The sequence below is a fragment of the Carcharodon carcharias genome, chromosome 15, assembly GCF_017639515.1.
Source record: "Carcharodon carcharias isolate sCarCar2 chromosome 15, sCarCar2.pri, whole genome shotgun sequence".
Lineage (NCBI taxonomy): Eukaryota > Metazoa > Chordata > Chondrichthyes > Lamniformes > Lamnidae > Carcharodon > Carcharodon carcharias.
The window spans coordinates 6,914,749-6,941,595 of record NC_054481.1 but is presented as its reverse complement, the minus strand read 5'-3'; the positions used below and the strand labels follow the sequence as shown (position 1 = coordinate 6,941,595).

The 26,847-nt window shown below is 42.0% G+C and overlaps 1 protein-coding gene across 1 annotated transcript; it reads left to right on the top strand.

Annotated features, from left to right (window-relative positions):
• The first annotated feature begins 5,402 nt into the window (after positions 1-5,402).
• Positions 5,403-22,638, top strand: si:dkeyp-72e1.6 (transmembrane protein 238-like). The gene is made up of 2 exons (XM_041207076.1): positions 5,403-6,000; positions 21,417-22,638. The coding sequence occupies exon 1, from the start codon at positions 5,487-5,489 to the stop codon at positions 5,994-5,996; it is 510 nt and encodes a 169-aa protein (XP_041063010.1). The 5' UTR covers positions 5,403-5,486; the 3' UTR covers positions 5,997-6,000; positions 21,417-22,638.
• The last annotated feature ends 4,209 nt before the right edge of the window (positions 22,639-26,847 follow it).

Sequence of the window (26,847 nt, the reverse complement as noted above, 5' to 3'; positions counted from 1 at the left end):
GTGAGTGTGTGTGTATATGAGTGTGTATGAGTGAGTGTGTGTGTATATGAGTGAGTGTGTGTGTATATGAGTGTGTATGAGTGAGTGTGTGTGTATGAGTGTGTATGAGTGTGTGTGTATGAGTGAGTGTGTGTGTATGAGTGTGTATGAGTGTGTGTATATGAGTGTGTGTGTATATGAGTGTGTATGAGTGAGTGTGTGTGTGTATATGAGTGTGTATGAGTGAGTGTGTGTGTGTATGAGTGAGTGTGTGTGTATGTATGTGTGTGTGTATGAGTGAGTGTGTGTGTATGTATGTGTGTGTGTATATGAGTGTATATGAGTGAATGTGTGTGTGTATATGAGTGTGTATGAGTGAGTGTGTGTGTGTATATGAGTGTGTATGAGTGAGTGTGTGTGTGTATATGAGTGTGTATGAGTGAGTGTGTGTGTATATGAGTGTGTATGAGTGAGTGTGTGTGTATATGAGTGTGTATGAGTGAGTGTGTGTGTGTATATGAGTGTGTATGAGTGAGTGTGTGTGTATATGAGTGTGTGTGAGTGTGTGTTTGTATATTATTGAGTATGAGTGTGTGTGTGTGTATATGAGTCTGTATGAGTGAGTGTGTGTGTGTGTGTATATGAGTGTGTATGAGTGAGTGTGTGTGTGTGTATATGAGTGTGTATGAGTGAGTGTGTGTGTGTATATGAGTGAGTGTGTGTGTGTATGAGTGTATATGAGTGAGTGTGTGTGTATATGAGTGAGTGTGTGTGTATATGAGTGTGTATGAGTGTGTGTGTGTGTATATGAGTGTGTATGAGTGTGTGTGTGTGTGTATGAGTGTGTATGAGTGAGTGTGTGTGTGTATGAGTGTGTATGAGTGAGTGTGTGTGTGTGTATGTATGAGTGAGTGTGTGTATGAGTGAGTGTGTGTGTATATGAGTGTGTATGAGTGAATGTGTGTGTGTATATGAGTGTGTATGAGTGAGTGTGTGTATATGAGTGTGTATGTGTGAGTGTGTGTGTATGAGTGTGTGTATATGAGTGTGTGTATATGAGTGTGTATGAGTGAGTGTGTGTGTGTATATGAGTGTGTATGAGTGAGTGTGTGTGTGTATGAGTGAGTGTGTGTGTATGTATGAGTGTGTGTGTATTTGTAAGTGTGTGTGTATTTGTAAGTGTGTGTGTATTTGTAAGTGTGTGTGTGTAAGTGTGTGTCTGTGTGTATATGAGTGTGTGTGTATATATGTGTGTGTATGAGTGAATGTGTGTGTGTATGAGTGTGTATGTGAGTGTGTGTGTGTGTATATGAGTGTGTGTGTGTGTGTGTATATGAGTGTGTGTGTGTGTGTGTGTATATGAGTGTGTATGAGTGAGTGTGTGTGTATATGAGTGTGTATGAGTGAGTGTGTGTGTGTATATGAGTGTGTATGAGTGAGTGTGTGTGTATATGAGTGTGTATGAGTGAGTGTGTGTGTATATGAGTGTGTATGAGTGAGTGTGTGTGTATATGTGTGTGTATGAGTGATTGTGTGTGTGTATATGAGTGTGTATGAGTGTGTGTGTGTATATGAGTGTGTATGAGTGAGTGTGTGTGTTTGTATATTAGTGAGTATGAGTGTGTGTGTGTGTGTGTGTATGGGTGTGTATGAGTGAGTGTGTGTGTGTGTATATGAGTGTGTATGAGTGAGTGTGTCTGTGTGTGTGTATGAGTGAATGTGTCTGTGTGTGTGTATGAGTGAATGTGTCTGTGTGTGTATATGAGTGAGTTTGTGTGTGTATATGAGTGTGTATGAGTGAGCATGTGTGTGTATATGAGTGTGTATGAGTGTGTGTGTGTGTGTGTGTATGAGTGAGTGTGTGTGTGTGTATATGAGTGTGTATGAGTGTGTGTGTGTATGAGTGTGTATGAGTGAGTGAGTGTGTATATGAGTGTGTATGCGTGAGTGTGTGTGTATATGAGTGTGTATGAGTGAGTGTGTGTGTGTATATGAGTGTGTATGAGTGAATGTGTGTGTATGTATGAGTGTGTGTGTATTTGTAAGTGTGTGTGTGTGTGTATATGAGTGAGTGTGTGTGTGTGTGTATATGTGTGTGTATGAGTGAATGTGTGTGTATGTGAGTGTGTGTGTGTATATGAGTGTGTATGAGTGAGTGTGTGTATATGAGTGTGTATGAGTGAGTGTGTCTGTGTGTATATGAGTGAGTGTGTGTGTGTATATGAGTGTGTATAAGTGAGTGTGTGTGTATGTATGAGTGTGTGTGTATTTGTAAGTGTGTGTGTGTGTGTGTATGTGTGTATATGAGTGAGTGTGTGTGTGTATATGTGTGTGTATGAGTGTGTATGTGAGTGTGTGTGTATATGAGTGTGTATGAGTGAGTGTGTGTATATGAGTGTGTATGAGTGAGTGTGTGTATATGAGTGTGTATGAGTGAGTGTGTCTGTGTGTGTATATGAGTGTGTGTGTGTATATGAGTGTGTATGAGTGAGTGTGTGTGTATATGAGTGTGTATGAGTGAGTGTGTGTGTATATGAGTGTGTATGAGTGAGTGTGTGTGTATATGAGTGTGTATGAGTGAGTGTGTGTGTATATGAGTGTGTATGAGTGAGTTTGTGTCTGTGTATATGAGTGTGTATGAGTGAGTGTGTGTATATGAGTGTGTATGAGTGAGTGTGTGTGTATATGAGTGTGTATGAGTGAGTGTGTGTGTGTATATGAGTGTATGAGTGAGTGTGTGTGTGTATATGAGTGTGTATGAGTGAGTGTGTGTGTATGTATGAGTGTGTGTGTATTTGTAAGTGTGTGTGTGTGTGTGTATGTGTGTATATGAGTGAGTGTGTGTGTGTGTATATGTGTGTGTATGAGTGTGTATGTGAGTGTGTGTGTATATGAGTGTGTATGAGTGAGTGTGTGTATATGAGTGTGTATGAGTGAGTGTGTCTGTGTGTGTATATGAGTGTGTGTGTGTATATGAGTGTGTATGAGTGAGTGTGTGTGTATATGAGTGTGTATGAGTGAGTGTGTGTGTATATGAGTGTGTATGAGTGAGTGTGTGTGTATATGAGTGTGTATGAGTGAGTGTGTGTGTATATGAGTGTGTATGAGTGAGTGTGTGTGTATATGAGTGTGTATGAGTGAGTGTGTGTGTATATGAGTGTGTATGAGTGAGTTTGTGTCTGTGTATATGAGTGTGTATGAGTGAGTGTGTGTATATGAGTGTGTATGAGTGAGTGTGTGTGTGTATATGAGTGTGTATGAGTGAGTGTGTGTGTGTATATGAGTGTATGAGTGAGTGTGTGTGTGTATATGAGTGTGTATGAGTGAGTGTGTGTGTATGTATGAGTGTGTGTGTATTTGTAAGTGTGTGTGTGTGTATGTGTGTATATGAGTGAGTGTGTGTGTGTGTATATGTGTGTGTATGAGTGAATGTGTGTGTATGTGAGTGTGTGTGTGTATATGAGTGTGTATGAGTGAGTGTGTGTATATGAGTGTGTATGAGTGAGTGTGTCTGTGTGTGTGTATATGAGTGAGTGTGTGTGTATATGAGTGTGTATGAGTGAGTGTGTGTGTGTATATGAGTGTGTATGAGTGAGTGTGTGTGTATATGAGTGTGTATGAGTGAGTTTGTGTGTGTGTATATGAGTGTGTATGAGTGAGTGTGTGTGTATATGAGTGTGTATGAGTGAGTGTGTGTGTGTGTATATGTGTGTGTATGAGTGAGTGTGTGTGTGTATATGTGTGTGTATGAGTGAGTGTGTGTGTATATGAGTGTGTATGAGTGAGTGTGTGTTTGTATATTAGTGAGTATGAGGGTGTGTGTGTGTATATGAGTGTGTATGAGTGTGTGTGTGTGTATATGAGTGTGTATGAGTGAGTGTGTCTGTGTGTGTCTATGAGTGAGTGTGTGTATGAGTGAGTGTGTGTGTGTATATGAGTGTGTGTGTGTATGAGTGTGTGTATGAGTGTGCATGAGTGAGTGTGTGTGTGTGTATATGAGTGTGTATGAGTGAGTGTGTGTGTGTGTGTATATGAGTGAATGTGTGTATGAGTGAGTGTGTGTATGAGTGAGTGTGTGTGTATATGAGTGTGTATGAGTGAATGTGTGTGTATATATGAGTGTGTATGAGTGAGTGTGTGTGTGTATATGAGTGTGTATGAGTGAGTGTGTGTGTATATGAGTGTGTATGAGTGAGTGTGTGTGTATATGAGTGTGTGTGTTTGTGTGTGTATATATGTGTGTTTGTGTGTGTATATATGTGTGTGTGTGTATGTATGTATGAGTGTGTGTATATGAGTGTGTATGAGTGAGTGTGTGTTTGTGTGTATATATATTTGTGTGTGTATGTATGTATGAGTGTGTGTTTATGTGTAAGTGTGTGTGTATGAGTGTGTATGAGTGAGTGTGTGTGTGTAAGTGTGTAAATCTGTGTGTGTGTATGTATGAGTGTGTGTGTATGAGTGTGTACTTGTAAGTGTGTGTGTGCAAGTGAGTGTGTATGAGTGTGTGTGTATATATGAGTGTGTATGAGTGAGTGTGTGTGTATATGAGTGTGTATGAGTGAGTGTGTGTTTGTGTGTATATATATGAGTGTGTGTGTGTATGTATGTATGTATGAGTGTGTGTGTATGAGTGTGTATGAGTGAGTGTGTGTTTGTGTGTATATATATGAGTGTGTGTGTGTATGTATGTATGAGTGTGTGTGTATATGAGTGTGTTTGAGTGAGTGTGTGTTTGTGTGTATATATTAGTGTGTGTGTGTGTATGAGTGAGTGTGTGTTTGTGTGTATATATATGAGTGTGTGTGTGTGTATGTATGTATGAGTGTGTGTGTATGAGTGTGTGTGTATGTGCGTGTGTATATGTATGAGTGTGTGTGTGTATGTATGTATGAGTGTGTGTGTATGAGTGTGTGTATATGAGTGTGTATGAGTGAGTGTGTGTTTGTGTGTATATATATGAGTGTGTGTGTATATATATGAGTGTGTGTGTGTATGTGCGTGTGTATATGTATGAGTGTGTGTGTGTATGTATGTATGAGTGTGTGTATATGAGTGTGTATGAGTGAGTGTGTGTTTGTGTGTATATATATGAGTGTGTGTGTGTATGTGCGTGTGTATATGTATGAGTGTGTGTGTGTATGTATGTATGAGTGTGTGTATATGAGTGTGTATGAGTGAGTGTGTGTTTGTGTGTATATATATGAGTGTGTGTGTATATATATGAGTGTGTGTGTGTATGTGCGTGTGTATATGTATGAGTGTGTGTGTATGTGTGTAACTGTGTGTGTGCTGGTGAAACACACAGGTCAGGATGACTATTGTTTCTGCGGGTGAAACAAGTCCCGACCCCGCCCCCCCCCCCACCCCCCCCCCTCCCTCATGTGACGTGCGGGACACGCCAGCCAGGTAGAGCGGCCAGGTGAGTGGGGTAGGTGTGTGTTGGCTGCAACCTTTACCCTAGCAGAGTGTGGGTGTGGGCGAGGGTGTGGGGGTCAGTGGGGGCTATGGCGATGTTGCAGGCTGCCCTGGGGCGCTGCGCCTGTGCCTTTTGGCTGGCGGTCGCCTTCGACGCGGTGGGACTGACGGTGCTGCTGCTCGGGGTCTTCGTCAACATCTTCTTCTACGACTTCCTGATCTACGCCGGCTCCATCGTCATCTTCATGAGCTTGGTCTGGTGGATCTTCTGGTACACGGGCAACATCGAGGTGCCGCCCGGCGAGCTGGCGGACGACGTGGGCCTCCAGAAGGAGCCCCGGAGAGCGGGGCTGCTGAGCAGGTGGTCCAGCCGGATCTCCCAAAGTTTCCGGAGCCGGGCGTGGGGGGGCAGTTGGCGCCGCGCTTTGCGCAGCGCAGGGAGCAGCAGCACCGCCGGCGGCGCGGTTCCAGCAAGCCCGCTCACCCTCCCCGGCTCCACGGGTGGGCACCTGAAGACCCTCTCCGAGTCCGTCAGCGCCGAGGTCCACTTCAGCCACCCGGAGGCGATGACCACCGACACGGCGAACACGTCCATCTAGCCGGGTAACAAGAGTCTTTTACTGAATCCACATCTCAACTAAATTCGTGCAGTATTTTTTTTTTAAAGCGTGGCGCAGAAAGTGTTTACTCTTCAAGGAGTATTTGCCCAGAAGCTAATCATTAACCAACCCCCACCGTTGGGGGAAATCGCCTTGTGAACCGTTTTGCTGTGTGGTCTGTAACGCACTGGGTGTGAACTTTCGTACAAAATCCCAATTTTAATTTGAGAAATGTACGCCACCAGCAAGGCAAGTTGCATTGCTTAAAAAAAATATAGATATATATATATATTAAAGGTACCAGAACGAGTTGTTTTGCTGTGAAAGTTTCACTCTATTTAGGGTGCAGATGTAGGTGAGAACTCAACATCCCCACCCCACCCTCTCCCTCGTACATGTCACTGGTTGACCTCATAAAGGAGCAGTCAGTGTATCTGGTAACTTTCTGTTCGTTAAAAACAAAACAAAACTGCGGATGCTGGAAAGCCAAAACAAAAACAGAATTACCTGGAAAAACTCAGCAGGTCTGGCAGCATCGGCGGAGAAGAAAAGAGTTGACGTTTCGAGTCCTCATGACCCTTCGAAGGGTCATGAGGACTCGAAACGTCAACTCTTTTGGTCATGAGGACTCGAAACGTCAACTCTTTTGGTCATGAGGACTCGAAACGTCAACTCTTCTCCGCCGATGCTGCCAGACCTGCTGAACTTTCTGTTCGTGTCGCTCTCAACATCAGTGTTGTACAGTAAAAATCACTGACCTGCCAAAGGCACTATTTTCGCCACATGCACTAATTAGCAGAAAATATCTGACGTACACTCACAATACAAATACAGACCCTTCACAAAGTGTTGCAAACGAACATATGAATTGGGAGCAGGAGCAGTCCCAGTCGGCCCCTCTAGCCTGTTCGGCCATTCAATAAGATCACTGCTGATCTGAAAGTAACCTCAACACCCACATTCCTGCCTACCCCCCCCCCCCGATAACGTTTCACCCCTTATTAATCGAGAATCTATCTGGCTCTGCCTTAAAAATATTCAGATTCTGCTTCCACCTCCTTTTGAGGAAGAGAGTTCCAAAGACTCACCACCCTCTGAGAGAAGAAATTTCTCCTAGTTCTAGATTCTCCCACAAGAGGAAACATCCTACCCACAGCCACCCTGTCAAGACCCCTCAGAATCTTAAAGGTTTCATTTAAGTTGCCACTTACTCTTCTCCAGTGGATACAAGCCTCACCTTTCCAACCTTTCCTCATAAGACAACCCACCCATTCCTGGTATTAATCTAGTAAACCTTCTCTGAACTGCTTCTAACACATTTACATCTTTCTTTAAATAAGGAGACCAATATTGTACACAGGACTCCAGATATGTTCTCATCAGTGTCCTGAACTGAAGCACAATCTCCCTACTTTTGTAATCAATACCCCTCACAATAAATTATAACATTCTATTAGCTTCCCTAATTACCTGCTATACTTGGATACTAGCCTTTTGTGATTCATGCACTAGGACACCCAGATCCCCCTGAATCTCAAAGCTCTGCGATCTCTCACCATTTAGATAATAAACTTTTTTATTCTTTGTGCCAAAATGAACAATTTCCCATTTGCCCACATTATACTCCATTTGCCAGATTTTTGCCCACTCACTTAACCTATCTATGTCTCCTCATAGCCTGCAATTACTCAGCTAACATATACCACTATTCAATAACTCTCAGTGATCAAAAAATAGTTGCATTTCACTAGCTAATACATAAAAAGATTGAAGTACACTTACAAGTGCCATGTGAATCTGAAATCACATGCCCAGGGTTGCCAACTCTCCTGGATTTCCTAGGAATGGAGCATCAATCGCTTGAGCACTGCCTTGAGTCATCTAGCAGATATTGACAATGTAGCAGCAGAATCTTTGGCTATAAAATTAGGGGGCATCAGGACTATTTCTGGTCCCCAACCACACTTGTGCCAGTGGTGTACTTTGATGGCAAGTGGCCAATTAACAAGTCACCTTCTCATTCATCATCCAATTAGGGATGGTGGCCAGGAGACTGGGCTGGGGGCATCAGCAGCCTGGAGAGTGCACCCGCCACCCACTAATAATGGAGTCGCTCAAAAATGACCATCAATGCTTCACACCCCTGCTCCCTTGGCTCTGTCACTACTTTCAATGAAGTAACTTATTCATAGAAATTCATTTGTTTTGAGCCTTTTTAGTCTGTCTTGGGTCTCCAGCTTATTTATGCTGAAATTAGTTGTACTTGAAGTATTTCTACTGAGGGAGAATTATTGTTTCCTAGTTTTCACTAGGAAAGGAATTATTTATTGTATTAACTATCCCAGGCTCATGCTCAGATTCTATTTTGTTTCATCCCTTCGCTTAACTTGTACTCGTGAAATACTAACTACTGTAATATTTCCTATATCCAGTTACAATTTTTGCAGGCTCTTTTTTGACCCTCTGTTCATCTTCTTATCATGTTTCTGTATGTTCTGTATTCAACCCAGTCAATTCCTTCACTTTTCTTCCTACAGGATTTATTTATGTTATTCTTCCTTCTTAATTGGTTCTGATTAATTTGTAAATTTATTTAACCCTGTCCTGAGCATTGAGGTTTTGCTGTTTTTTTTTCAAATCCTTCCATGGCCATTCCTTTCCCTATCTCTGTCATCTCCACCAGCACCACAAACCCCTGAGATATCTGTGTTCCTCTAATTCTGGCCTTTTGTGTATTCCCAAATTATAGTTGCTCCACTATTGGTGGCTGTGCCTTCCAATTGCCTGGGCCCCAAGCTCTGGAGTTCCCTAACTACACCTCTTCACCTCTCTATCTCTTTTTCCACCTTAAAGACGTACCTTAAAACATAGCTCTTTGACCAAGCTCTTGGTCATCTGACCTACTATCTGCTTATGTGGCTCAACTCCATACTTTGTTTTATAATGCTCTGTGAAACACCTTGGGATGTCCCATTACATTAAAGGTGCTATATAAATATGTTGTTGTTGTTGAACTAAATACCTGTTAGTTTCAGACAATGATGACTCCCCACTGTGATTTCGCCTCCTGTGAGCTGATGAGCTCCTGACATTGTGTGGGATCTTTGCATTGTTCGTAAAAATTAATTGTATTGCTGAAATAGGGGCTAATTGTACATTTTATTACCCGAATTGGCTTCCTGCTGCTGTCAGGTTGGTAGACATTGCCATTGGGAGCCTGCCTTTAGTGAAAGCGCACAGAGTGGGGAACAAGTTGGAGAGCTGGCCGACACTTACCTTTCAGAACTTCTGCAGCCCCCGCCTCCAAAGCTGCTTCTACACTGGGAAAATTCCTGCCTATTTCCTTCTCTGGAGGGTTTCCTTCTCCAGCAGCACAGCCCCTCTCTCCACAATCGTCGCTACCACCCAGGGAAGCCTCTGGTTTGGCAGCAACATCCGCAGGTGCTGCAGAGCCCCAACTAGTTTAGGGGTGATTGTGAATAGGACCAGCTGGTGGGGAAAGAGAGAGGGGAGTTGAGGTGATTTGGTGGGAAGCGAGATGGAGCAGAGGGAGAGGTATACATCTCAGGTGAACAGGGGTTTGGAGGTCAGGGAATTGGGGCAGGGAGAAGTGAGTGATAGCAGTCAGGGGCCCTAAGAGGATAGAGAAAAACAAAGAGTAGAGAATCGGGAGCAGGTTCTTTTGGAGGAAGAAAGAGGGGGATGGGTATCAATGAGAGTGAAATGTGGACTGGGGGATTTGAGCTTCGGTTATGGGGGGAAAGAGGGCAAATGGGGTTTCTGTGGGTTGGGGGGCATGAATGAGAATGAGACTGGAGTGGGTGTAGGTCCTAGCACATTCTGTAAAGCTGACAGCTATATAAATAACCAAGTGAATGGCAATGGCTTTGTGAAAGGAGCAGCCAGCAGAGGGATGAGCGAAACCTGAAGACTTTTCTGTAAGAAAATAGTAAAAGACCATCTCCAATGGTGGGCAAAAGTGAGCAAGGGGCCAGAGTCTGAGGATTCTTAGCAGAAAAATCAAGGGGTAGGGAGATTGAAGTTTTTTAAACTGACAGCCTCCACCAATGCTGCATTTTCTTCACTTTTTGAAATCTCTGCTTTATTAAAGCCAAGCGTAGGCAGTGGTTTAGAAATGATGCCACCTGGCTGAGTTCAGGATGACATGACCTGTGAGAAGTGCCCAAAACAATGAGCCCAATGCCTGATTGGTCAGTATGGTTCAGGTTGGTCTGTGCCAGCCAGTTTTGATGTGTGAAGTCCAAATATAGATTGGATCTCATGGTGGCTCCCAGTTTAGTGCAGCGTCCAAGGATAAGAGAGAGAGATGAGTCTTGTTAAAAGCAGTCTTGACTGGGGAACCTGACTACACTTTGGTAAGTGGAGAGGATTTTGGCTGTAGTTACTGAGTGAATGTCAGTGAGTTATAGGATTACTACTGGTTACTGTTGGACATCATGATTTACACTTATCACTATCCCTTACATATAAACTATGAATGAGTTATTGCATTACTGTTGGTTATGAGGGGATTCTGTGAGTTACCAATATTACTATTATTTATCAGTGCAATTAAGTGAGCCACCATTAAGTCATTGATGGAGTCACCACCTCTGATTTCCCCTTTGTGAATGTCTCCTCCACCTTCAGTATTTTTCTTCCCCACCCTCAATATCCCTCCTTCACCTGCTCGCAGGTGACTTTCTGATTCGTGGAATCTCTGGCACAAGAGCGGTTGGCACGAAACCACAAGTAAAGATACTCATCTGCAAGGGATCCAACTTTTCCTAGGTGGAAGCACCTAGGGATATTTCATTACATTAAAGGCACTATATAAATATAGCTTGTTGTTGTAAAATTGAGGTAATTGCAATACAGATGTCATATGATCAGATATCATGTTACCATGTCTCACATGGCAGGAATGTCTTATTATGATCAAACCTTCAGGAATACCCTCAACCATAGACAGTAACCCTAAAATCCAATGATGTTATCTATTACTAATTATCTTCTTTTACAAATCAGAAATGCAATTAGTTTTGTATTAGATTTCTAATTACATGTGGAAAATGGATACTGGACAATACTGGTGCAGATTTTTACCTGTAGACTACTTTTTTAAAATTAATTTACAGGATGTGGGCTTCGCTGGCTGGGCCAGCATTTATTGCCCATCCCTAATTGCCCTTGAGAAGGTGGTGGTGAGCTGCCTTCTTGGAGCCTTGCGTAGTTTGTACTCATTAAATTATTTTAACAGATTTATTTTACTCTTAGGGAGTAGGTTTTTACTTCACACATGTCCTCTGCCACACCGACCTTTGACTTTCTACTAAATTCAAATTCTTGCTTTGTATTGTAACAAGATTTGAAATATGCAGTATATCTTAATATAATATTATAAAATATACATTTTATCCACTTTGATAGAATTGTGCAATAAAATCAATCTTGTAATATGTGGCATTTTAACTGAAACAAAAGGAATTTTTAATGTAATAATGTTATTGCAATTATAGTCATAGAGTTATACAGCACAGAAACAGGCTCTTCGGCCCATCGTGTCCATGCTGGCCATCAAGCACCTATCTATTCTAATCCCATTTTCCAGCCCCTTTCTGCTTTGGTATTTCAAGTGCTCATCTAAATACTTCTTAAATGTTGTGAGGGTTCCTGCCTCTACCACCCCCTCAGGCAGTGTGTTCCAGATTCCAACCACCCTCTGGGTAAAAAAAGTTTTCCTCAAATCCCCTCTAAACCTTCACCTCCGCTAAAGGGAAAAGTTTGTTCTTATCTAACCTATCTATGTCCCTCACAATTTTGTATACCTCTATTAGGTCCCCCCTCAGCCTTCTCTGCTCCAAGGAAAACAACCCTAGCCTATCCAGTCTCTCTTCATAGCTGAAATGCTCCAGCCCAGGCAACATGCTGGTGAATCTCCTCTGCCCCCTCTCCAGTGCTATCACATTCTTCCTATAGTGTGGCGACCATAACTACACCCAGTACTCCAGCTGTGGCATTTTATACAGCTGTAATGTGGGTGACCACAGAGGAATTGATAACATATCTGTTATTGTGTTCTATTTTATTGAGGATAAAGATAATTCTTACACTAACATTGCAAGTGGAACTCTCGAAGTTCCACAATGAAAACAATGGGATACAGCTAACACTTCCCAAACAGACTGACCTACTAACTCAGTAAATTAAGGTAATGACAGTGAAAGCCTGGAGTAGGCATCCAGTAGGAGAAGATAGACAGTAAAGGAAAACAGAATTACCTGGAAAAACTCAGCAGGTCTGGCAGCATCGGCGGAGAAGAAAAGAGTTGACGTTTCGAGTCCTCATGACCCTTCGTCATGAGAACTTGAAACGTCAACTCTTTTCTTCTCCGCCGACGCTGCCAGACCTGCTGAGTTTTTCCAGGTAATTCTGTTTTTGTTTTGGATTTCCAGCATCCGCAGTTTTTTTGTTTTTATAGACAGTAAAGGACTTGAGTGAGTCAAGAGGAAGGCCCATCATCACGACCTCTCACAGCCACTGCAGGAGGGAAATAAGTGCAGTCTTCCCAGTGTTGTCCACATCCAAACAACAAATTACATAAAAAATAAAAGTACCCAATTCACTGCCGAGAACTCATTTGCAAAACTATTTGAAACTCCAGGTGCAAACTCACATCATTCTAGGGATAACAACAAAGGCAGAAAGGAAATCTCTGTGTAAATCAAAACTCAAAGGGATGGGAAAGATTAAAAGAGAATGTCACAATGAGGTGGATGCAGTACCTGGCATAGCAAGGGTTAACGTGGGACTGGGTACAGTACTGTCTGCAGGGTGATGTAAAGAAACACATGACCTGAGACTAGAAATAGTTGTGGACTGGACAGAGGCCTGTGGAGAAGCAAGCATGGAGTTAGCTCCTAGTTTGGAATATACCCTGTATGTATGTACAAAGTTATGTGTTATCAATGAACATTTAACGTTTAACTATATAAGCTTCAGAATCTCTTCATGGTAGACCTACGGAATATCCAATATACAAAAGACACAAATTCAGAAAGTTCCTGTAGAGCCTTAAAAAGCACTTCAGTCCATCAGTAGCCTTTTCCAAGGCTGAAAAGCAGAAGGTTAAGAAATAAAGAGGCAAGATCAAATAAAATGGAGCTCTAGTTGCAAGCATAAGGGTTTAAGTAAGTGATGGTGCAGCCCAGCCTGTGTCCCCTATTTGAAGGCAAACTGGTGCTGTATGAGCAACTTGAAAGGAGGATTACAACCTGTGCTACTCTGCAGCACCAATCTATAGATTAGCTCTGCAAAATACAGGGTGCATCAAAGTTTCAGGCCAGAGCTGAATGTTGGGGTCACCATGCATATGCGAGTTCTCTGCTGCATGGTAGTTGCAGGTGTCCCCATACCAAATGGCCCAGCTCAGTTGGCATCTGCTAACCCTGAGGAATCTGTTCTCACCAGCATCCTTCTTGATGATTAACCCCCAAACAGTTCTTTTCTCCTTTTTGGCATAGTAGCACCTATTGTGGGTCTTCTACTCCAATCTCTATGTCTGACTGACTCGGAGAATCTCTGAGTTTGTACGCAGGAAGGCCAGCTTCCCCCTCCTTTGTGTCTTGGTGGTAAGACTTGCACTTTACTTTCAACAAGTTTTGACTTGGGCCCTCGTCCCCATGACTTTGATCAATTTGTCATATCTTCTCTCATGCAGCCCATGCTGTGAATGAGCTGCCTTGGGGGAACTTTCCAGCAGAATGGTTGGTCAGGCATTCTTATCTCATAGTAATGCCACCAACAGTCTACTGTTCCAACTTTCTTTGGAAAGAGGAACCCCAACCAAAACATCTGCCAAAACAAGTTATATTACCTCCCACTGCAGATGTGCACAGTGGGTGCCAACAGAAAGGCACAGAATATCTCTTGGGTAGCTGACCTTCCTGGCAACTTTCTTTCTCTGAACATGTCAGACTGAAGGATTCAATTCTAACATCAGAAGCAGAGTGACTGACAATTATGAAACATAGAAAATAGAAGCAGGAATGGGTCATTTGGCCTTTCGAGCCTGCTCCACCATTCAATATGATCATAGCTGATCCTCTATCTGAATACCATACTCCCGCTTTCTGCCCAAACCCTTGGTTCCCAAAAATTCTAGAAATCTATCTATTTCCTTCTTAAATATATTCAGTGACTTGGCCTCCATAGCCTTCTGTGGTAGAGAATTCCATAGGTTCACCACCCTCTGAGTGAAGAAGTTTCTCCTCATCTCGGTCCTAAATGGCCTGTCCCGTATCCTGAGGTTGTGACCCCTTGTTCTAGACCCCCCCAGAAATTGGAAACATCATCCCCGCATCCATTCTGCCCAGCCCTATCAGAATTTTATATGCTGCAATGAGATCCCCTCTCATTCTTCTAAACTCAAGTGAATACAGGCCTAGTTGGCCCAATCTCTCCTCATACGACAATCCTGCCATCCCAGGAATCAGTCTGGTGAATCCTCACTGCACTCGCTCTACGGCAAGTATATCCTTTCTTCGGTAAGGAGACCAAAACTGTACACAATACTCCAGGTGTGGTCTCACCAGGGTACTGTTTAACTGCAGTAAGACACTCGCTCCTGTACTCAAATCGTCTTGCAATGAAGGCTAACATGGCCACATCTTTTTTTTATTCACTCATGGGATGTGGGCTTCGCTGGCTGGGCCAGCATTTATTGCCCATCCCTAATTGCCCTTGAGAAAAGGGTGGTGAGCTGCCTTCTTGAACCGCTGCAGTCCATGTGGTGTAGGTACATCCACAGTACTTTTAGGGAGGGAGTTCCAGGATTTTGACCCAATGACAGTGAAGGAATGGAGATATATTTCCAAATCAGGATGGTGAGTGACTTGGAGGGGAACTTCCAGATGGTGGTGCTCGCATCTATCTACGGCCCTTGTCCTTCTAGATGGCAGTGATCATGGGTTTGGAAGGTGCTGTTGAAGGAGCCTTGGTGAATTCCTGCAGTGCATCTTGTAGATGGTACACACTGCTACTACTGTGCGTCAGTGGTGGAGGGAGTGAATATTTGTGGATGTGGTGCCAATCAAGCGAGTGGCTTTGTCCTGGATGGTGCCAAGCTTCTTGAGTGTTGTGGGAGCTGCACTCATCCGGGCAGTGGAGAGTATTCTATCACACTCCTGACTTGTGCCTTATAGATGGTGGACTGGCTTTCGAGAGTCAGGAGGTGAGTTACTCGTTGCATGAGTCCTAGCCTCTGACCTGCTTTTGTAGCCACAGGATTTATATGGCTAGTCCAGTTCAGTTTCTGGTCAATGGTAACTCCCAGGATGTTGATAGTGGGGATTCAGTGATGGTAATGCCATTGAACATCAAGGGGCAATGGTTAGATTCTCTCTTGTTGGAGATGGTCATTGCCTGACACTTGTCTGGTGTTAATGTTACTTGCCACTTGTCAGCCCAAGCCTGGATATTGTCCAGGTCTTGCTGCATTTGGACATGGACTGCTTCAGTATCTGAGGAGTCGCCAGTGGTGCTGAACATCATGCAATTATCAGTAATCATCTCCACTTCTGACCTTATGATGGAAGGAAGGTCATAGATGAAGCGGCTGAAGATGGTTAAGCCCAGGATACTACCCTGAGGAATTCCTGCAGAAAAGTCCTGGAGCTGAGATGACTGACCTCCAACAACCACAACTATCATCTTTTTTGCTAGGTATGACCCCAACCAGCAGAGATGTTTCCCCCTGATTCCCATTGAGTCCAGTTTTGCTAGGGCTCATTGATGCCATGCTCTGTCAAAAGCAGCCTTGATGTCAAGGGCAGTCACTCTCACCTCACCTCAGGAGTTCAGCTTTTTCGTCCATGTTTGAATCAAGGCTGTAAAGAGGTCAGGAGCTGAGTGGCCCTGGTGGAACCCAAACTGGGCATCAGTGAGCGTCAAGCAAGTGCTGCTTGATGGCATTGTTGATGACCCCTTCCTTTACTTTACTGATGATGGAGAGCAGACTGAGGGGGCGGTAATTGGCTGGGTTGGATTGTCCTGCTTTTTGTGTACAGGGTATACCTGGGCAATTTTCTACATAGTCGGGTAGATGCCAGTGTTGTAGCTGTACTGGAACAGCTTGGCTAGGGGCGCGGCAAGTTCTGGAATACAAGTCTTCAGTAATATTGCCAGAATATTGTCAGGGTCCATAGCCTTTGCAGTATGCTTATGCACCTGCATGCTTGCTTTCAGCAATTGATGTACAAGGACACCCAAGTCCCTTTGTATATCAACATTTCACAAACTATCACCATTTCAATCATATTCTGCCATTCTGTTTTTCCTACCAAAGTGGATAGCTTCACACTTATCCATGTTATACTGTATCTGCCATGTATTTGCCCATTCACTCAACTTGTCTAGATCACCTTGAAGCCTCTTAAGATCCTTTTTACCACTCACGTTCCCACCTAGTTTTGTGTCATCAACAAACTTGGAAATATTACATTAAGTTCCCTCATCCAAACCATTGATATATATTGTGAATAGCTGGGCCCAAGCACTGATCCCAGCGGTACCCCACTAGTCACCGCCTCCCACTCCAAAAAAGACTCATTTATTCCTACTCTCTGTTTCCTGTCTCTTAACCAATTCTCAATCCATGCCAATATATTACCCCCCAATCCCATGTGCTTTAATTTTGCATACTAATCTGTTATGTGGGACTTTATCAAAAGCTTTCTGAAAATCCAAATACACCACATCACTGGTTCTCCTTTATCTATTCTGTTCGTTACATCCTCAAAAAACTCCAGTAGGTTTGTCAAACATGATTTCCCACATTGACTTTGTCTAATTCCATTGATATTTTCTAAGTGTCCATCCTTTATAATAGGCTCTAGCATTTTCCCTACCACTGATGTTAGGCTAACTGGTCCATAATTCCCTGTATTTTCCCTCCCTCCTTTTTTAAATAGTGGGGTTACATTTGTCACCCTCCAATCTGCTGGGACTGTTTCAGAACCTACAGAATTTTGGAAGATAACCAATGCATCCACTATTTTCACTGCACTTCCTTTAGTACCCTGGGATGTAGATTATCAAGCTCTGGGAATTTATCAGCTTTCAGTCCCATTAATTTCACCAGCACTGTTTTTTTTAGTAATACTAATTTCCTTCAATTCCTCCTTCTCACTAGACCCTTGGCCCCGAGCATTTCTGGGATGTTATTTGTGTTTTCCTCCATGAAGACAAAACTAAAGTAGTTGTTTAATAGCTCTGCCATTTTCTTCTTCTCTATTACAAATTCTCCTGTTTTGGACTGTAAGGGATTTACATTTGTCTTCACCAATCTTTTTCTTCTTACATTCTTATAGAAGCTTTTACAGCCTTCTTTTATGTTCCTTGCAAGTTTACTCTCATACTCTATTTTACCCCTCTCAATCAATCTCTTGGTCCTCCTTTGCTGAATTCTAAATTGCTCCCAATCCTCAGGCTTGCTACTTTTTCTAGTAACTTTATATGACTCTTCTTTGGATCTAATACTATCCTTAATTTACTTTTTAGCCATGGTTGGGCCATGGTTGCTCAAAAAGAGTCAGCATGGATTTGCGAAGGGTAAATCATTTCTGACTTATCTGGTTGTATATATTGAGGGAGACACTGGCATGGTGGATAGGGGAATGTATCATAGAATCATAAAAGGCTTATGATCCAGAAAGAGGCCACTAGGCCCCTTGTGTCTGTGCCGACCAGCTTAATCCCACTTTCCAGCATTTGGTCTATAGTCCTGCAGGTTACGGTATTTCAGGTACATATCCACACACCCTTGAAATGAGTTGAGGGTTTCTGCCTCTACTACCCTTTCAGGCAGTGAGTTCCAGAGCTCTCCTACCCTCTGGGTGAAAATGTATTTCCTCATCTCCTCTGTAATCTCAGGATTACTCCCAGTTCCACGTGTTAGCGAGAGCAGGAATAAGAGGTTAGACCAAATGAACACGTGGCTGGAGAGATGGCGTAGCTGGGAGGGATTCAGGTTCTTGAAGCACTGGGACCGGTTCTGGGGAAGGTGGGACCTGTACAAACCGGACAGGCTGCACCCAGGCAGAGCTGGGACCAGTGTCCTTGCGGGGGCTTTTGCTAGTTCTGTTGGGGAGTATTTAAACTAGTGTGGCAGGGGGATGGGATCCCAGGAGTAGGATCAGATAGGTCAGATTCAGATCAGAAAAATGGAGGTAGAACATTAGCTAGGGATGTTGTGATAGACATGGAGTTACAGGAGAAGCAAAGTTTACAAAGTGTCCCGCAAGGGAAATTGACGGGGTTAAACCATTTATACTTCAATGCAAGGAGTATTACAAACAAGGTAGATGAGTTAAGAGCACAGGTGGACACATGGCAGCAGGATGTCATTGCTATAACGGAGACCTGGCTAAAGGAGGGACAAAACTGGCAGCTAAATATCCCTGGTTATAGAGTCTTCAGACACGATAGAGTAGGAGATAAAAAAGGAGGGGGGGGGGGGCGTGGGGTAGCACTAATGGTTAAAAAATCAATTCCAGTTGTGAGAAGAGATGATATACTAAATGGGTCAACAAACGAGGCTTTAGGGATTGAGCTTAGAAGTAAAAAAGGGGCAGTTACATTACTGGGAGTATACTACAGACCCCCAAATAGTGAAAGGGAGATAGTTGAACAAATATGTAGGCAAATTTCTGCTTATAAGAACAAGAGGGTAATAATAGTAGGAGACTTCAACTATCCTAATGTCAACTGGGATTCAAATAATATAAGGGGCACTGAGGGAGAAAAATTCATGCACTGTGTCCAGGAAAATCTTTTTAACCAATTAGTGACAAATCCAACGAGAGGAGATGCAATTCTAGACCTAGTCTTGGGCAACAAAGAAGGGCAAGTGAGTGAAGTGACAGTTGGCGACCATATCGGGGACAGTGATCACAATTCAGTTAGATTTAGCATTATCATGGAAAAGAACGGAGATAAGGCAGGAGTAAAAGTCTTGAACTGGGGGAAGGCAAATTTTTCAGAAATGAGAAGGGACTTGGCTGAGGTGGACTGGACAGCATTGCTGGAGGATAAAACAGTGGAAAACCAGTGGGAAGCACTAAAAAAGCGAGATCCTAATTGTACAAAGTAGACATGTCCCCTACAAAAATAAGAGTGGTACTGCCAAATCCAGACCCCTCTGGTTGTCTAGAGGAATACACGGGAAGATCAAACAGAAAAAGAAAGTGTACGATAGGCACAAAGAACTAAGCACTGCAGATAGTCTAGACGAATATAGGAAATCAAAGAGAGGGCATGAAAAAAGATTAACAAGTAAAGTTAAAGATAACCCAAAGATATTTTACCAATACATTAATACTAAAAGGTTAGTTAAGGAAAAAGTAGGACCTATCAGAGATGAAGATGGAAACTTGTGTGTAGATGCAGAGGCTGTGGGAAGGGTTTTAAATGAATATTTTGTCTCCGTATTTACAAAGGAAAGGGAGGATGTAGCTATAGTCAGGAGGAACACTGCAAGATATTAGACGGGTTAGTCATAAAGAGAGAGGAAGTACTTGAAGGGCTGAAATCCTCCTTCTGTGCTGTAACCTTTCTATGGTTCTAATCCTTCTACCAATCACTTTAAAGCTATGCCCCCTAGTCACAGACCTGTCTACTGAAGTAAACAGGCCCTTCCCACCCGCTGTATCAAGGCCCCTCACAATTTTGTACATCTCAATCAAATCTCTCCTCAGCCTCCTCTGTTCCAAGGAGAACAACCCCAGCCTATCCAATCTTTCTTCATAACTGCAATTTTCCAGTCCTGGCAATGTCCTCATAAATCTCCTCTGACTTTCACATTGTTATGATCCCTGTAGAGACAAATAACTTTAGAAAAATATGAATTTCCCAGTGACCAACACATAGAATCACATGATAAGAATTCACATTTTAAGAGTTTTACTGTAACAAGCAAGCTAAAATCAACATTGACTAAACATTTTTATTTCACATTTCCATTACTTCATAGGCAACTAATACACTAAATTGCAGGAAAGGTATTGCCCGTTAACTTTTTAACAACTGTAAACCCCACCTCACCTTTATAAATTACACCACACTCTCAGCAGAAATTTAATCTTGTGTCCCAAATTCCTCCTGGCTTTAACAGGATCTCTTCTTCCTGCCTCACCAGGGTGAATCTTCCAGTGTCCTTTAAAACAAAGTCCCTTCAGTCAATCTTCTGAACATTATCAAATGGATTTCCAGTAGCAAGGCACCCTTCAACAACTCCTTGGTCTTTAACTCTCCACAAGCCTTGTTTCTTCGAACCAGAATCATTTCTTGCCAGCACCTTGCTTGGTGATTAACCCCAAAACAGTCCTTTTCTTCTGCTTGGCATAGTAGCAGCTGTTGTGGGTCTTCTTCCCAAAATCAGTGTCTGACTGACTCTGAAAGTCAGTCTGTACGCAGGAAGACCAGCTGCCTCCTCCTTTGAGTCCGGGTGTTAAAACTTGCACCTTACCTTCAATAACTTTTGACTTGGGCCCTTGTCCACATGGCAAACAGGTCACATGGGCTTTTCTTTGGGCAGATTTTGTAGGAGATCACATCCTGCTCTCCAAACGATTCCATTTTACATCGAATTAAAGGAGACAACATAACTTTCTTATAAAATCCAGCATTCGTAACACTGTAAAGAGTAGTGGAAATCTGGAATTCTTTCCCTAAAAATGCAATGGTGTGGGATCAATTGAAATGTTCAAGATAGAGATCAATAGGTTTTTGTTAGTTATGAGTATCAAGAGACATCAATCAATGATTAGTACATGGTGTTGAGGTCCTGAACTGCATGATCTAATTGAATTGTGGAACAGTCTTGAGGGGCTGAATGACGTACTCCTGTATTTTCTTGTATTTGCTGTGTCTTAGCAATGCTAAGCCCACAGCAGCACCACACTGAATTGTTCTTGTCCTTAACAAACATCCACACATGCATACCTTAAGCAGTGGTCACTGAACAGTGACCAGGAGTGCATGCCCTGTTTAGTTTTTTTCCACATTTAGTCCAGGGGTACCAATTGCATTGGCCCTGTTGGCAATTTACTGAGATCAGTACAGATTAAACAAGAATTTGCTAGGTCTATATGAATGTTCTGCATGCAACATGCAGCAAGCAAAATCATCAGGAGAGCTCAAGATTTAATCTTAAATGAGAACTAAATCAATTTGTGGATTGGGATGTATTTCTGTTGTCTATATTCTGATTCTATTTGACAATGCCCTGTTCTCAGTTGTCTTGGCATATTAGTCACTGACAGGTTAGGTCCTATACCAACTAATACAGTTAAGAGATTTATGTTTCTTTGATATAAGAATCTATCAATAAATATTAACCGATTCTAATTTATATTTTTACAGAATCCATTACTAACCTCAAAAGGATCACTACCCAAGTCTGTAAGCTGACTGTCAGGATTCAATTTTTTTAATATTACCACAACGTTTTTAAAGAGAAGGACTTAACATTTTTGGCAATGTCTTAGAATTATCTGCTATTGTTCCTGTTTCGTCTCTGAAGAATTAGGCTTGCTGATCAACAAATGTGTATATGTTCTTAATCATGAATTATTCCCCTGGTCTGGATTGATCATCTTAATTGCTGCTTTAAAAATTATATTGCACTTATTTGTATTTATTGGTTCGCTCTGGCAAATTTGATAAAATGTATTTTGCACATGAAAATGTAATAAACATTTTTGTAACTATGGCGTCGCAAATAATCACATTTTCTGCTATGTTGTTTAAATGGTTTGGGACTTACAGAAATATTATGGTTTAAACTCAGCAAGACAGTGAGTGAGCTTAGCACACCATAAAAAACCCAGTTATACCTCATTCAACAAGGTGTAACTTTGTCAAGAGTTTTTACATTTAGACTAATAGCATAAAAGGGCAAGGAGACTTCAACAATGCACCCTAAGGGGGAGCGTAGAATCTCTGACAGCGACTTCTGGATTTCCACACTACACTGTACATGATGTTGCTGTCACTTTCAGAGGAGCAATGATGGTGAACCCTAACAGTTTTGCTGTCTTTACTACTGCAAAGGTTATGCCCATAATTAATAAGTGTTAAACAGTTATCCTAATTTTGGCTTCTACATAATTGGCTTTCCAATGAGAGAAAGTTGTCCTCACATATGAAATCAAAGTCCTTATATTATATTCCCGTTAACTGAATTGTTGTATTCCCTTTGAGAATTATTTTATATGCTACGGTTAACTATTTTGCTTCATGCTCATTACATTTTAAAAATATAAGTTAAATATTAATATGAATGCTAGAATGGATCCCTCATATAAAACAAATGATGCAACTGAAATTGTCTATGCTAACTTTGCAATAGCTGACAGAAGCTTTACACATGGCTTGTTCGGCATCCACTGATGCCTCCATCCATGACAGATGCTCAGTCACACAAGTATGATCAAGCCTTGTTTATATCCAAGCTATTACCTACATAGATCAATTATATTCCGTCTTGACTCCCAGAACCACATTACCAGCTTCAGTGTGTTCATCATTAACCCTGTCCAATCATAATTTTTTTTAAAAAAGCTAATGAAAGAGGTGTCCTATTTGAAAGTAAAGATGTAATAAAAACTATTATTTGATTAATAATTGATTCAAGGCCTCAATTTCTGAAAAAAACATAAATGTTGAAAAATGGTTCATAGAATATTGTCTTACATTTTATGAAAAACTAACAAAGAAACAGGGGCACTGATATATTCCAGTGTAACAATAACAGAATGCTGTGCTGTTAAAGATCAAAAATTAAACTGCAGCCAGCACACATTAAATATCCCTATGGCACTACTTGAAGAAATGTTCTGAACAACATTCCTCCCTCAACAAACACCACCAAAACACAGGTTAAGAGCTCATTCATCTCACTGATGTGTGTGGGATTTAGCCATTTGCAAAACAGCTGCCATGCTTGCCCACAAAACACCAGTTGCTGCACTTCATTGTATGTGAAGAACTTTGGTATGTTCTTGAGAATATGGTAAGGTGTCTTATCGTTAAAAGCCTTTCAGGTGCAGTGTTTTGTGTTACATAGTCTTGAAACAGTATAGCATCCATTATGGAATTAAGAGCTCGCAGGATATAATGTAGCTGAGTACAATCTGTAATGTTTACCCGATAGTAATATCAAGAGGAGAATGAAGTAAGTGTGAATCACATGACCAGCGTTGCTAAGGTTTATCTCCAACACCCAGTAATTAATCTGCTCAGATTATACTCTGCCAGGTGTTTACAGCCATTTACTTCATTCTTATCTCTCGTCTGACATCATCCATGGGGACAGTTCATAGTCTCAGAGCTATTTCCCAGAGGTCAAACTGCACAAACTTTCATCTCCTGTGATAAAAACAAAAAACTGCGGATGCTGGAAATCCAAAACAAAAACAGAATTACCTGGAAAAACTCAGCAGGTCTGGCAGCATCGACGGAGAAGAAAAGAGTTAACGTTTCGAATCCTCATGACCCTTCAACAGAACTAGGTGAATCCAAGGAAAGGGGTGAAATGAACCCTTTTCCTTGGATTCACCTAGTTCTGTTGAAGGGTCATGAGGACTCGAAACGTCAACTGTTTTCTTCTCCGCCGATGCTGCCATATCTCCTGTGATGTTCCTTCTGCAATTCATCTAATGGATGCATTGTATGACTTGCCCCTAGTTATTCATGGTTACCTGGAGAACTACAATAAAAACAATCCAAGCAATGTTTTCCTGCTTTTTGCAGACTGATTGGGTTACTCATTTGTTTTAAAGTTTCACTGTCCGCATCTAAAAGCATCTGGCATGGACTCACTACACAGCTCAATGAGCTCATACAAGGATATATTTCCTGATCAGCAGGTTTAATCTCATTGGCTGAACTTGCAGGCAGGGAAGTTCGACGGGGAATCCTTTCGTCAGGTTTCCATCCAATTAGCAAAGTGTACAGTTTCCAATGTTTATTAGGCTGCCTAGAAGTAGTCTGCTACTGTTCCAAAGCAAAACAAAAGTTATTTACTGTGCAGATCATGTGGCACAACAGCACTGCAACATGGCTAACACTGTTAGTGCAGTGCAGAACACATTGCATTTTGGTCATGGATGCCTGATATCTGCACAATTAACTGCTCAAACCTACCATTGATTTTCATAAGACTTGGAATAAAACATATAAGAAGTTACTTCATGGCGGTATTAGATTGAATATTCAAGGTTTATAAAATCACTGGGGTTACATTCAGGCAAAATGTGTTGCTCCTGTAAAATGGAAGAGTTAGTTTCATTTATGGCAGTGAAAGCAGATTAGACAAGTTGGGAGGTGGTGGTGGGGGTTGGGGGCGGGGGGGGGTGTGGAGGGGTGTGGTTGGGTTGGGAACAGCATAATAAACAAATGAGTTTTTAGTGGATGATGTAAATTTATAATTGCAACCATGTTGCCCCTTTAGGTTTCTGCTACGGCCGTGATGCTGTCTAGATTTGATTGCACACCAAAGTACTATAACATTTTAGTTAACACACTTACATGTCACTCAATTTCCAGAAGATCTCCTGGAACAGATTCAAGGTAGCTACTGGTAACTGGCATCCATATTACCTCCTTCTCTCCTGACTTTTCTACATACTTTGAAGCACAGATTAAAACTGACTTTCTCTACAAGCTCTAGAATTTTCTGCAGGTTACTGGCTGAATATATATATATTTTTTGAGTTATAAATCTTTTGCAAGAAGTGGTTGTAGTAAAAGTAAATCTGGAAATTTTTGTTAAAATATTGAGTGCAGTATTGCTTTAAACTACATATGTTGGGTTTGCACCATCTATTTGGTTCTTAATCGGCCAGGGCATTTTCACTAAAACTTCCATTACAGGTTTTTCGTGCTTAAGTACAGGATGGTAATGGAAAATGATTAAATATACATACAGATTGCTGCAAAGATTGCTATTAAAATATAATGGACCATGCAGCAAATGACCTGTTGGTTCTCATCGGTTTTGACGAAAGGTCATCAACCTGAAATGTTAACCCTGTTTCTCTCTCTCCCAAGATGCTCCAGACCTGCTGAGCACTTTCAGCATTTTCTAATTTGATTTATCTTTTCAGCATCTGCAGTATTTTGCTTTTGTGATCAGTACTGCATGAGTTCTCCAACTGGCATACAAGTAAGCAGGGGAAAGCTTGTCTTCTGTTGTACCGGAAGGATGATAAAATCATGCAAATATCTGCATCACTAGTCACTCAGCTGGTAGAGGCAATGAATAATTCAGTCATATAGATAGAAGGTTGAATGTTAGTTGAGGCTGGAACCATTGTATCTTCTAAGGAGAAAATAAATACTTGAGAAGCACATGAAGATGGTAAGAGCTATGATAAGGGAACAGGGCATTGGGAATAGATTTGGATTTCACTAACAGGTTAGCTGAAACACAATGGGTGGAGTGACTTCCTTCAATGCTGTTATCATCCATGGTTCTATGTGAATCCTTATTCTGTGCTGAGTTAGGTTACTCTGCCACATGGATGTCACCCTGGTTTAGTGGGTGAAGGGGGGGATACATCATCCAAAGTTCCAGTTCCTGATTACTATAATGGTTACATAACCCAAGGTGTTCATTGTCTAATATCATTGGCCATTTGGATAAGGTTTGGAGGGCTTCCAGATACACCTCCCAGAACCATACTTCAAACAAGCAAGTAATGTCTTCAGGAAAGGAGGTCAAGAAGGAAACTGGTAGTAAAGGAAGAACTTCTGTCCCATATATACATGAATACATAGTCCAATAAAATGAAACATCTCATCATATTTCCTACGGCTTAATCTTAAGCATAACCTCAATGGAGCACAAAGTTTTACACCATTAAATTATTTATTTGTAGGAAAATTTGTCCCTCAACAACAACTTAGAACAGGGCTTGCTGTGAGTTAAAATATGGGCAGCAGAGTTTTGGTGATTCAAGTTTTAGGAGGGTAGAATGGGAGAGGCCAGCCAAGAATGCATTGGAATAGTCAAATCTAGAGGTAACAAAGGCATGAATCAGGGTTTCAGCAAAAGATGAGTTAAGACAGGGATGAGGGGCAATGTTATGGTGGTGGAAAAGGCAGTTGTTGTGAATATGAGGTTGGAAGCTCACCTTGGGGTCAAATGTAGCATCAAGGTTGCGAACAGACTGGTCTAGTCTCAGACTGTTGACAGGCAGAGGGATGGAGTTGGTAGTTAGGGAAAGGAATTTGGAGCAGGGACAGAAAATAATGGCTTCAGTTTTTAAAATATTTAATTGGAGGCCATTTCTGCTCATCCAGTACTGGATGTCAGATAAGCAGTTGGATATCAGATAATTTAGCAACAGTGGCGGTAATGAGTGATTGGTGGTTAGGGTGAGTTGGTATTGAGGTAGAATCACAGAGTGCAGAAGAGGCCCCTCGGCCCATCGAGTCTGCACCGACATGTGAGAAACACCTGACCTACCTACCTAATCCCATTTACCAGCACTTGGCCCATAGCCTTGAATGTTATGATGTGCCAAGTGCTTATCCAGGTACTTTTTAAAGGATGTGAGGCAACCCGCCTCCACCACCCTCCCAGGCAGTGCATTCCAGACCGTCACTATCCTCTGGGTAAAAAAGTATTTTCCTCACATCCCCCCTAAACCTCCTGCCCCTCACCTTGAACTTATGCCCCCTTGTGACAGACCCTTCAACTAAGGGGAACAGCTGCTCCCCATCCACCCTGTCCATGCCCCTCATAATCTTGTACACCTCGATCAGGTCGCCCCTAAGTCTTCTCTGC